A 13,502-nucleotide genomic window follows, 5' to 3' on the forward strand; every position below is an offset into this window, starting at 1 on the left:
TTGTACCAGTAGGAGGTAAAAACTTTTCAGAAAGACAAGTGATTACTTTGCTAAATGTGGCCTTTTAAACTTAAAATTGGAAACATTATTTTTTAAAAAACTTTACCTCTAATGAGGCTGCAGAGAGCATTTCAAAATCTGGAAGATGCTGCATTACTTCCAAATATATCTCTTTGGCATCCAAGGAGTTAAGAAACTGGAAGAGAAAAAAGTCATTCTAATTATATAAAACGTATAAACATTAATCTGATTGTTGATTATTAGCATTCCTTAACAGAATTAACCTGATTAGGCCCCATTCATCAACTGAAAAATGCTGTTAAACATGTTACTTGATTCAAACTTCCCTTTCTCAATCACTATTACAAGAATATTGTACTCAAACCAGTCTGCACTTTTAGGCCCAGATTTTAAAATGTATTTAGGCATTGCTGTGCTCAGTGTTGTGATGCCTGAGTCTCATTTTCAAAAGTGATTTTTGCATGTAGCAATCTAAATCCCACTGACTGTCACACACACTGCTTTTCTTCCCATCTCAACGCTAAAAGCACAAAATACTATGCATGATCAGAATGAGTGCTAAAACAAAGCCATGCCCTTAACTCTCAAAATACTTTGTTTTGCAACATCTCTATTTTACTGTACTATCTGTACAGTACAGATCACTGTATTTCTGTAATTTTGCAAACATCAGGAAGGGCATAAGAAGTAGTAACTCAATGCTGGTGGATTTCATGTAGCTCCAGTGATTGTTACTTTCGCTTCAGGTTCACTTTTGAAGAAGGGCTTAGGTGGCAGCAGCATCAATGAGACAGCAAGTCACGTTTCACATTGGTGATTTTCTTGCATAAATTAAGAACATTAACCTCAAGACAACTGACACAAGAGTTTAAGGTGACATGGTAATAGGAGGATAACACAATACAGCATATATGCATAGTGACAGGCATGCAAGTGCATTTTCAATGCATGTAGATCACATTTCTTTGAAGTGTTAAGAAGGATATAACTTATTATCTATATCACATTTACTAGTAGCACATAAAAGTTAAATGTAAAACTGGTAACAAACAACAAACATTTCTCAATGTAATAAATTCAGTTTTGTTTGATCGGTGAATGTTTATAATCCACTTTCTCATCACCACCACCATATTGTATGTATACACAAACTATTTAAAAGCAAGTCCTACCAAAACACCTCCTTTCTCTTTATTACTTAAGGTGGCTCCAGGTGGAAAGTATGCTGTAGTACTAGATGAGATATCCAAATTATCACAAAGCTCACCCTGGGTGACACAGTCCATCCAGCCTACATTAACAAGGCCTTCCTGTAATAAAAGAGCAACAATTGGAGAATGTTATTTTGAAGCTCATGTTCAGACAAATTTCTGCAAATACAACAGAGGCAATTGGCTACTGTTTGTAGGAGATGGGGAGAAGAAAGACTTACAGTGCAGAACAACAGTACTTTGATATTCATGTATGCTATTTTAGGAAATCCTTTAAAGATTTAGTTCCATTATATCATGTGCAGTAATGAGATGGCTCTCAAACTTAAAGCTGATTTGAAAACAAACTGTTTGTTTGTTGGCCCCATTAAAGTCGGTGGGAGTTTTGCCATTGACTTTGGCATCAGGATTTCACCTTTTGGAATTTTGATTTAAATATAATGAATAACATTTTCAAATGAAATGCTGCTTACCAACATGCCAGCTAGCTTAAGGCGCGTTTGGGAAGTCAAACAATCTGGAAAATGAAAATAATGATTTACCTGTAAACACAAGGCTTTGAATTATCAATTCATTAAACTTTAGCTTAGAATTTTTTCTCTGATCACCAAGAATCCCAGGAGGAAGCAGTGCACATTTGCTGGCCATTGAATTAACATTTCTGTAACTTTTCAAGTGAAAATTTTGAGAGGCTACCTCCTACGTGGTGACCATCACAAATGAAAAACAGAATGAACATATTCTATATTGGCTTCATTGGCAGAGAAACCTCTCTCTCTCTTTTTGAAATATAAAGTTATTTACATGGTTTATGATTCCTGTCCTTATAAACTGACTCTTGCATGTGCTAATGTTTTTAAAAAAAATCTACCTATGTATCAAATTTTGTCATAGAAACAGATTTCATTGGATTTAGAGACCCTACAAACATTTCAGAAAGTACTTACTTCAGAAGGTAACAGATGTTTTAGACAAAGGAAATACAGTAGATCTAGTCTACCTGGATTTCAGTAAGGCATTTGGTACAGTTCAACACAGGAAATTATTAGTTAAATAGGAGAAATGGAAACTGATAGGAGAATTAGAAGGTGGATAAGGAACAGGTTAAATGGGAGACTACGAAGGGTCATGCTGAAAGGTGAACTGTCAGGTTACTAGTGGAGTTTCTTAGGGATCGGTCCTGAGACTAGTCTTATTTAACATTTTCATTAATGACATTGGCATAAAAAGTGAGTGTGTGCTAATAAAATTTGCAGATGACACAAAGTTGGAAGGTATTGCCAATATGGAGGAGGGCCAGAATATCATACAAGAAGATCTGGATGACCTTGAAAAATTGAATAGAAAGATTAAATTTAATAGTGCAAAGTCAAGCACTTAGGGACTAACAACAAGAATTTCTGCTATAAGCTGGGGATTTAACAGTTGAATGTAACAGAAGAAGAGACAGACTTCGCTGTTGGTTGAAAACAGGATCACTATGATCTGCTAATGTGATGCAGACATGAAAAAGGCTAATGCAGTCCTAGGATGCATTACCTGAGGTATTTCCAATAGAGCTAAGGAAGTGTTATTGCCTTTATACAAGGAACTGGTTAGACCTCATCTGGAGTATGGTGTGCAATTCTAGTCTCCCATGTTTAAGAAAGATGAATTCAAACTGGAACAGGCACAGAGAAGGGCTACTAGGATGATGCAAGGAATGGAAAACCTGCCTTGAGAGAAGAGCCAAAGATCTTGGCTTTTATTTAGTTAGGCTAAACAAACTGAGGGGAGATATGATTGTTCTCTATAAATACATGAGGGATAAATGCCAGGGAGGGAGAGAAGTTATTTAAGTTAAGTGCCAATGTTGACACAAGAACAAATGGATATAAACTGACCATCAACAAGTTTATGCTTGAAATTAGATGAAGGTTTCTATCCATCAGAGGTGTGAAGTTCTGGAACAGAAAGGGAGTAGTGAGGGCAAAAATCTAACTGGCTTCAAGACTGCGCTTGATAAGTTTATGGAAGGGATGGTATGATGAGACTGCCTACAATGACACGTGGCCCATCTGCAACTGCTAGTAGCAAATATCCCCAATGGCTGGAGATGGGACACTAGATGGGGAGGGCTCTGGGAGGACTGCCAATCCAAAACCCCACTAATTGATTTAAAAAGTTTTAAAAAAACTTTTAAATGATTTTTACATCAGATTTGTAGTTTGCAATATGCAAACTCTGGTACTGCAAGGGCTACATAATGCCTGAAATATTTAATCATTATTCAATCTTTTTTGCATTATGATTGGAGAGAGGAAATCCACCATTTCCACCAACCCAGGGACAATGAGCAGGGATGCTGTGTACCTTTCTAGTATCTGATGTTGCAGCCTATGAGCTGTAACAGTAGCCAAAACCTCTCTGTGCCAGCTGCATGGGATGTGGGGCCTACAAATGTGCTCCTCTGGCCTCTCCCATGGCCAGGCCCCACTGTGTGGTCAGCAGAGAGGCCTTTACTGTGATACATACAGGATGCCCAGGCATCCCTGTATAGTCCCTACACTAATGTTCCTTTTCCCAAGTAGCCCTATAATGGGGCTGAAGAGGTCCACGTGGCCTTATGCTGGCCCTCCACACTACCGGTGAATTTTAGCCCACAAAAATCTTTATTAGAAGCAGCAGCAAATGTGTCACTGTCCATGAAAAACAAAAGAGAATTGTATTCTCTGCAATCAGTTTGCTTTATTTAATATATTTACCTCCATGCTCAGCGCAGAAAGCGATCAGCCAGCCAACACCAGAGGCAAAAGAAGTTTGAATAATATTAACAAAATTTCCTAAAAAAAATGCACAAAATCTGTATCAATTTCTGTTTGCTGTTTTAATTTAAATATGAAAAATTATTTTACATGAACTATGAAACAAGCACGCTTATTAGCACTGTTATAATTAATCAATTTTTAAATTTCAGGTAATGTGCGTGCACATGCTCACACAGATTTCAAACTTTAGTAAAAAAATAGCGGATACACACACTTTATAATATGTAGAGATAATCCTGGCAATGCCTCCTTATCTTAAAAATGAAACAAAACAAGAAGATCAACAGCCCAAACAAATTTCATTACCTGCCCATAACTCGGTCACTGTGCTTGTGACATACTGCATGGCAAAACTCATTAAACTTTCCTTTGACCTGTCTCCATAATATTTCACTGGATTCTTTATTAAAAAAAAAAAAAATGTTAACACAGTATTTAACGTGTACAAATATTACACAGTAATTGGTCATTGAAATTATTATTATTTAAACTGCAGATGGACCTTAAGCAAAACCCTAGATCCAATTCAACCCTCCATTCCAAACTTTACAGAGTATTTGGAATCCAACCTTAAATTTGAATTTTGTGGCTCAGGCTCTTGTCTAGTTTATATACGACTTCCATTCAGCAATACATCAAAGATTATAAGGCCTCAGACATATCAGTTCCTATAGTCATATCTGTTTGTTTAAAACAAACCAGTCTACTGTGCCAGTCTATTGTTAATATACATCTCCTCTACTTTAATCTTCTCAAAAGTTTATATTTCTCTAAAAAATTCCACTTAAGGGTGTTCTGTAAATTCATTTATAAATTCTCTCCACTATTGCATTATGTGCTGAATACTCAATAACCGGACTAAGTAGTATGCAGTACAGTATATTGCTACAGTGGAAGAAATTCTATAAAAATAATTTGCAGGTGTCTTTTAAAGGAACACTGTCAAAGTTCCTCAGGCTTAAAACATAGAGTATTGCATATATTTAAACATTTTCCTCCACTGTTGTAAACTCCAGTATAAAACTGTGATAGCAGAGGCAATATGGCTCAGTGCACAGGGCACTGGTCTGGGTGCTCAAAGCCTTGGATTCTATTCTGGTCTACTCATCATACAGCCCTGAACAAATCATTTAACCTCCGTAACTAAATTTCCCCAAAGTGGAAAAAGTGATACTCACTCTGTCTTGTAAAATGATCAGAAGAGAATTCTTTGAGAGGTATTTATTTATTTGTTTGTTTAATTATAATATAACATGATCAAAAGTGAAATTGCTTAGTGTAATTGGGTTGTTCAAGGTGAATGAAAAGTCAAAATAACTTTTTATAAATCAGACGATTATAAAGAAAAAGTTCAATGATAAAATCAGGATCAATGATAAAACGTATTTTAGTTTAGCATTCTTCTTTAGAATTTTTTTAACTTTATTTTAATTATTTTTATATAAAATATAAACACATTACGAAACAAAACACAAATACATGCCAAAGGTGTAAATAGCATATAAATGTCCGTTATTTGTAAAAACTGGAAAAAAACAAAACCAAGTTTAACTACTCACCATTCCAGTTTTGAAAACATAGAGACTTGGATAACTATTAATTCCTTTGATTCGACAAAGCATTCTATTATCACCACAATTTACAGCTCCAATGCGTATTAGTCCATCCATTTCTTTAGCAAATTCTCTCCACTAAAAAGAAGGAGGGGAAAAAAGAGAGCTTAGTATATTTTCCTTTGAAAACAATTCATTTTCAAAATTCTTCTGTTCATTGCTTTTTAGGCTTTGGCTTCAGCATGCAAATCAACTTGACGATGTTTTATTCTAATTTAAAAGAATGTCTACTTGAAATCCATTTTCAGAATTAAGATGCTGACTGTAAATACATACTGTAGGTGCTAAATCATGGCAGTGTGAACATCGAGGGGAATAGAAATTTATGAACCATAGTTCTCCAGAGTTAACAGCAGCATCTGGTTAATAAGAGGAGACAAAAATATATTAAGTTAACAATTGATAGAAGCTTCCTTTTAAATTTTGCATCCACAAATAATGTGTGAGAGACAGAATTACACACCCATTTTAAGCCCTGAATTTAGGTGTCTAGAGTTTCCTGATTCAGTGGATATCATTAATACCTAGAATAGTGTAATTACTGCTACTCCCTTTAAACTTACACTGGCATATGCAAGACACAAGAAAGGCATATAGTTAAAGTGAAACCACCTACTTAACTATGAAATGTTGTTTACATCTAACTGAGCTGGTAAACACACTAGAGTAGTAATTTAAATGCTCTAACAGGTTAAATATATATTTTAAATATCAGAAGGATTACAGAAATTTAGGTACATTAACAACAAAATACAAACATTATCCTCAACATGAGATACACGTTATCTCCTGACAATCACTTGCACTCTTGCTATATGGTAAGTAGTGACCAAACCTGAATTGAATTCCAAAAATCTATTTCAAATAAGAGAAGTTTATTTTTACATCTGAAAATGCAATTTAAAGTTAAGGCTGAAATCAATCAATTGTGCTCTGGTAAGGTGCCGACTGTCTAATACCTAGTCACAAATGGGAGCACAGAATCACAGAAACGCAGGTTTGGAAGGACCTCAAGAGATTATCTCCAGGTCCCAAGACAAGACTATGTAATAACAAGACCATTCCTGACAGGTGTCTGTCCAACCTGTTCTTAAAAACCTCCAGTGATGGAGATTCCACAATCTTTCTAGGCAATTTGTTCCAGTGCATGACCACCCTGACAGTTAGGAAGATTTTTCCTAATGTCCAATCTCAACCTCCCTTGCTGCAATTTAAGCCCATTGTGTCTTGTACTATCCTCAGAGGTTAACAAGAACAATTTTTCTCCCTCCTCCTTGTAACAATCTTTTATGTACTTGAAAACTATTATCTTGTCCCCCCTCAGTCTTCTCTTCTCCAGACTAAACAAGCCCATTTTTTTCAATCTTTCCTTGTAGGTCATGTTTTCTAGACCTTTAATCATTTTTGTTGCTCTTTTCTGGACTTTCTCCAATTTGTCCACATCTTTCCTGAAATGTGGTGCCCAGATCTGAACACAATACCCCAGTTAAGGCCTTTTCAGCTCGGAGTAGAGAGGAAGAATTACTTCTCATGTATTGCTTACAACCCTCCTGCTAATACATCCCAGAAAGATGTTTGCTTTTTTTGCAACAGTGTTACACTGTTAATTCATAGTTAGCTTGTGATCCACTATAACCCCTGCAGTATCCTTCCTAGGGAGTCATTTCCCATTTTGTATGTGTGCAATTGATTGTTCCTTCCTCAATGGAGTACTTCTTGTCCTTCTTGAATTTCATCCTATTTACTTCAAACCATTTCTTCAGTTTGTCCAGATCATTTTTGAATTTTAATCCTATTGTCCACTTGCAACCCCTCCCAACTTGGTATTTTCCACAATCATTATAAGTGTATTCTCTATGCCATTATCTAAATCATTGATGAAGATATTGAACAGCACCAATCCCTACAGGATCCCATTCAATATGCCTTTCTAGTTTGATTGTGAACCACTGATGATTACTCTCTGGTAACAGTTTTCCGACCAGTCATGCACCCACCTTATAGCAGCTCCATCTAGGGCCTGGCTGTATTTCCCTAGTTTGTTTATGAGGTCATTTGAGACTATATCAAAAGATTTACTGAAGTCAAGATTTACCACATCTACCACTTCCCCCCCAATCTACAAGGCTTGTTATCCTGTCAAAGCATGGATGTATATTAGAATACTTGCTAATGGGGCACTATTGACTTCAAATCATGTACAGCAGAGTCCCTAATTTTTGTGGGGGGTTTTCAGTCATGTTTCCTATGTTAAAAATCTCTCTCCTGCTGGTGTGTGAAACACCTACACAAACGGGAAATTGACTACAGACCTGTTTCTACATGTGGCCCAGGTTCCCATGTGGAACCTCTTTGTCTTCATGAAGCTCTATGTGGTGGTATGCCTGAGTGGTTCAGTTTTCAGGCCCAAAGCCTAGCTGATCATATAAGGAAAACTATACACAAAATGCTGTCAAATGTATAAAACAAGTGGGACAATAATGACTTTTTCCCAACATTCTACATTAGTTATGTTTATCTTTAGGTGTTGCAATGAGACGAGAAGAGAAAAAGACTTTCATAGAAGTGAAATTAAGTTGGCTATGTCTCTTTAACTTTTTTTAAACAGAATTTAGTTTAAATTCATAATGACATATATCCACAATTTTAATATGGAAGCTGTGATGCATAGAAAGTTGCATTATATTTTGTTATAAAATAAAATTTTCATTAGATTATCATTTAACCATAGGTTAATTCACCACCCATCATAGAATCAGGTGCAAAAAGTTCTCAGAATAGCAGAACCACAGTGGTTCAATGGCCTGGAGAGGGGGAAATCAGGTGTTGGCAAAACAGGTGCACAAGGATCCTGCTCAGTACTAGTTCTGCAAAGCCCATCATAGCAGGGATTTTGGGGATTGGCTGGGGTCTGGACCATTGGTAACTGCATGAGTTCAGTGAACACAAACATCTGAGTATGGGATGTACAAGGCTGCTGCTGTGAAAGTGGATGCTGAGGGTGTAAGTGCTGTCCTGTATCTTGGTTGGAGGATGGATTTAATTCCCCTTTAATTTAATTAATTAATCCTTATATAGTTCCATGCACCAACTCACACCTTTTAGAGTATATATGTGTTTCTCCTAGACATAGGCCTACTATAGCTATTACACATTTGTTTGACAAAGAGTTGCAGCAGTACACTACATAAACATTTAAGGAATCTGAGCTAAAGTGTATCTTTAAGAAAAACAAGCTATCCTCTTCAGGTATCTGTATAAAAGGACATCACATCCTGGCTCTAGTTCATTTGTGTTTTGTCTTTCCTAATTTGTCTAAGAATTATTGTTCATGCTACAAGATGTCAGTATGTGGTATTCTCTTTGACAAAAAACTGCTGTCTTAATGTTGAAGTATAAAAAAAGAAAAGTTAAGATGTACTAATTTCCAGATACTAATAGTAAAACACCATGAACTGTGTACACATATACATAGTATCTTACTGTGCAAACACATTAACTTCCTGCAAACACTAACATCAAATAGGAGAGGGAAACACAAAAGCACCCACCCACATCATAGATCCGTATGAGCTGTTTTTCCAAAACTATTTTTCTCTAAATATATAATCAATGTAGGAGTCTTGCTTTTTGACTTTTAATCACTAATTCATGCTATATGATCAGTCTGTTTATTGCATTAGGGAGCGGAAACTTAGAAGCAGCAATCCAGTCAAATGGTATCTTCAAATGCACAAAATTGCAGGTAAGTAGAACTGACTGATTTGCTAGTCTTGGAGATCAGCTGCCTAATAGGAGATTTGTGCTAAAGACACAAGACCAAAGAGTGAGAATTCTTCAGGATATTAATTCTGGAGAAGCAAAATTACAAGGTAAATAATTTTCCCTTCCATCAGATATTACACACTTTCTTTCAAATTCAGTCTAAAAAGCTGATTGGCACTGATCTATATAGCATTTGTTAATTGACCCAAGTCACTCAAAAACATTTTTCTCTTTGGATACAATATGCATGTTTTCTCTGACTGTTGTTATGCTGACAATTTATAATCTATGTATACCATGAAAAAAGTTAGTCTGAAAATAATATTTACACTATGTTAAAATATTAGAGAACCCATATGACTTGAAGGACATACCAAATTCTCCTCTATCCAATGTTATGATTTCAGGATCATCATCATAAATACCTAGTAAGAAAAAATACCAAGTCAGCAACTATTTTTCACTTTTGTAATCTTTAAATAAAAGAATCCAGAAATACTCCTGTGCTTCTTGCACAAAATGAAATTTGCAGAAAACAAAAGATGGTGCATATTAGCAAGGTGAAAGATGTTAACATCGGATATACATTCAGTGGTATGTGTAAGATTAATTTGTTCTCAGTTCAATTCCCAGGACACACATGTTCACAGCACAATAGCCACCATCACAACTAGGAACTTTTTGGTATCCCTAGCAGACAAACCAATCATTGAGTAGGCACAGGAGACTGAACTGTCTGTTCACACAAAGATGTGGTGCAGCGACATCACAAATGAGACACAATACTGAGTGTTTGATGGGAGTTTGAGAGGCAGCATGGTCCAATTGATAGGGCATGGCACTGAGACTTTGGAAACCTAAGTTTTAGGCCCAGGTCTGTCACTGGCCTGTTCTTTGACCTTTGACAAATCACTTCCCCTCTTGGTGCCTGAAACCTCTCTGACTCTTTGTCTGCCTTATCTGTTTATATTGTTACCTCTGGGGTAGGAATTATCTCACTATGATTTGTACAGTGCCTAACACAATAAGCCCAAATGTCAGTTGAGGTCTCTAGATACTACTATAATGCAAATAACTGAGAGAGAACTTCAGTCTCCAGAGTTATCAAGCCACTGCCATTCAGAAGCAATAAATTCACAATAAAATCAAAATCCAGTAGGAAAAGAAAACAAAGAACATAACTGTACATAAACTTAAAATTAACGCTCAATAAAAGTTAATCTGACATTTTAAATCAACCATTTTTGTCAAGAAATGCTGACTCAATCAGATGAAGTCTTTTAAATCTTTGTAACCTCTACAGAAAGTTGAAATCACTGTCAGTTTCATGTAATGTGTATGTTTCTAGTTTATTTAATTTAGGTGTACACAGATGTTAAATAGTTCTTGTGTTTTTGTTTTTTTAAATAAAATGTCCTCATTATATTCTGAGACATTTTCAGGGGTAGACTGCTTCAGCAAAATACAAGTGTAGGAATTCTCTCCTTCACTTGTGGTGTTTTTATCCAATTCACTAAAATAAGGGTTCACTTAAGCTTCCATGTTCATGGCATGGCATGGTTCAGGTTCATGGCATGGCACTGAAGTCTCTCAGTTGCCTATTTCAAAGTTACCTGCCTATGTCACAATAGCTTTAAAAAAACATCCTCACTGTCTAATTCCCAATAAATACCTGGACAATTTTTGTTTGGCGAAGAACTATTTCAAAATCATTTTGGACATAAGCCTATTGTTCTGGTGTATTTGCTTACTTGTTGGGCATAGTTGCATTGATCTTCAAAAGGACTGTATGGGAATTGGGCTCTTTATATATAAAATGTAATAAATAAATAAATTTAAGGTAGGGAGAACACTTGTTATTGATTTCCAATATATAAAAAAAAATCTGAAGGAATTAAAAAAAACAAACCCTCCCACTGTATTCAGTTATTATGACACTATTAGTATTTGATTCAAATGAACAAAGATCACTTATCACATAACACACACACACTATAACTGAAGAGTAAAGAAGCAAATACTTAGTATAATAGATAAAGGAATTTCAGACCAAACTGACTGTATTATTACTATTATTACTGTTGTTAGCATAATCAGTCGGGAGAAAGGAGAGAAAAAAAGACAGACACCTCTGGAGAAAGAGAGAGAAAGAAGAAGAGAGGGTTTAAGAGGAAAATATGTAAATAGATTTGGCCTAGCTGACAAATTGGCATTTATTCAAGCCTGTAAAAGACAAGCAAATCACAAACAAACAACGTATCTTACCAAAATCATAGCGATAATAGTGCCAGCTCTCGTATCGACCTCCTTGTTGTTGATCCTCAAGACCTTTCTCTCCATATTTATCATACTTCTTCCGTAGCTCTTCATCTTTTAATACTTCATATGCTCTATTGATTTTCAAGAAGTTTTCATGAGCATCTGGATCATTCTATCAAAGGAAAACCACAATTAATAAACATTTATCTCATTTATTATAATTAAAAATATTAAATGAACTTTCAGCAATACATCTCTTTCAATATCTCGATAACTATGAATATTGTAAATTGTTCCTCAGTGGAAATTATCATTATAGGGAAGCCTCCAAGCAAGGCACCAGTACCCATAATGAGGAAGAGTAGCACAGAGAGTTCAACTCACATTTGAAGATCATCTTATACTATCTTTGAAAGTATTTGCTTTTCTAATAGTTCAAATATGAGCTGAATTCTATCATATTACAACATGCTGTCAAGCTAGAAAGTTTTCTGTTTGGTTTTTATTCCATTTTTATACTTAAATATAGTAGTGATTTATTCCTTTAGAATTAGATATGTTAAGTGCATGTTAAGTCCCTTAAGAAAAAACTTACAGGCCCTCTGAGGATCTACCATTTTCCTACAGAAATACATGCCACATGCTGACCTTTGGCTCTACTTTATTTGCATCTCTCTGGTGGCACAAACGAGACACAACTGCTTCCTTTTCCCATCCCCACTTAGATGTTGGAGAAGTGATGGAGACAGGGTGGGCAGCTAGAGATGAAGATGGAATATAATGTTCTCCAGTGGATCTTGGCTAAAGTGATCCTCTAGGGACAGACCAATTGCTCTATTCAGAGCAATCCTTAGGCTTCCTTTAATTACATCAAAGACCATTTTGGCTTCTAATCAGCTCTAGAATCAAGGGAGGGGAAAAATGGCTTACAGATACTTTTCCATCCCTTCTCTTGGTCCTGCATGGACTCAGATCTAGCTCACCAGTATTATATTAACTCCCTTAACATTACTTAAAAACTTGCCTTAAATTATTACATTAATGTACAGTAATACTAAAAAAGTTATAGAGACTATTTTCCCCTTGATGCACCTGCACAGCTGCTAATAACATTACAGGGAATAAAATGCACAAATCAACAGTGTCTTAGAGTCTACACAAAGTAGTATTTCCTGAAAATTATAGATACCAGGTTGGAAGCTTAGTATTTTTTAAAGTATCAACATATAGGCCAGTTAGAACCTGTAAAGTAGCTGAGAGAAAACTTCTCACACTGTTGAAAATAAGCTATTCTATTTCAAGCCACATATCAGTTACCACTGAAGTGCTTTTTGAGATAGCAAAAATCAGCCACAGATAGTAGGTTACAGCTGATCCATTTTTATCTTTATTGTGCAGGAAAGGCACAATAAAATTAACAGCCTTTCTAATTGGAGAATATATACTATAACATTTCTCAACTGTTAATCATGTTCTGTCACTTCTCTCTTCCACACTGAAATGTTAGCATATAGTCAAATATACATTAGCTTCCTCTCCACCCAAGTCAAAGTTTGGTGAAAGTTCTTCTCCTTCAAGTCAAGTTCCCTGTGCCCACATGAACCCTCTGACATCACTGGAGCTGTCTGAGGGTGCAGGGCTCCACATGCATGGAAAAAGTCGCAGGATCAGGGCCTGTGTATTGTTCTACCCCAAGACTTTTAGTTTAATTATAAATAAAAAACGTGTTTTTTTGATATATTTGAAATTACACTAACACACATTGCTCTGCACCAGTGTAATGTCCTCAATATTTGATCTGTCTCCTGTCTCTCCAGGGGTGCCTC

At 35.9% G+C, this 13,502-nt stretch overlaps 1 protein-coding gene across 1 annotated transcript in view; it reads right to left on the minus strand.

Moving 5' to 3' along the window:
- DNAJC10 (DnaJ heat shock protein family (Hsp40) member C10) overlaps positions 1-13,502 on the minus strand; it is a 37,766-nt gene that overhangs the window by 22,923 nt on the left and 1,341 nt on the right. Inside the window, exons 3-11 of the mRNA XM_067549076.1 lie at positions 11,683-11,848; positions 9,792-9,842; positions 5,929-6,011; positions 5,599-5,730; positions 4,346-4,439; positions 3,977-4,054; positions 1,706-1,749; positions 1,194-1,331; positions 107-196 (exon numbers count right to left, since the gene is read on the minus strand). Coding sequence (XP_067405177.1) covers positions 107-196; positions 1,194-1,331; positions 1,706-1,749; positions 3,977-4,054; positions 4,346-4,439; positions 5,599-5,730; positions 5,929-6,011; positions 9,792-9,842; positions 11,683-11,848 — 876 coding nt within the window. The remainder of the gene's footprint in view (positions 1-106; positions 197-1,193; positions 1,332-1,705; positions 1,750-3,976; positions 4,055-4,345; positions 4,440-5,598; positions 5,731-5,928; positions 6,012-9,791; positions 9,843-11,682; positions 11,849-13,502) is intronic.

Source organism: Emydura macquarii, unplaced genomic scaffold (assembly GCF_026122565.2).
Source record: "Emydura macquarii macquarii isolate MOO-44397 ecotype Brisbane River unplaced genomic scaffold, CSIRO-AGI_Emac_v2 contig_1253, whole genome shotgun sequence".
Classification (NCBI taxonomy): Eukaryota; Metazoa; Chordata; order Testudines; family Chelidae; genus Emydura; species Emydura macquarii.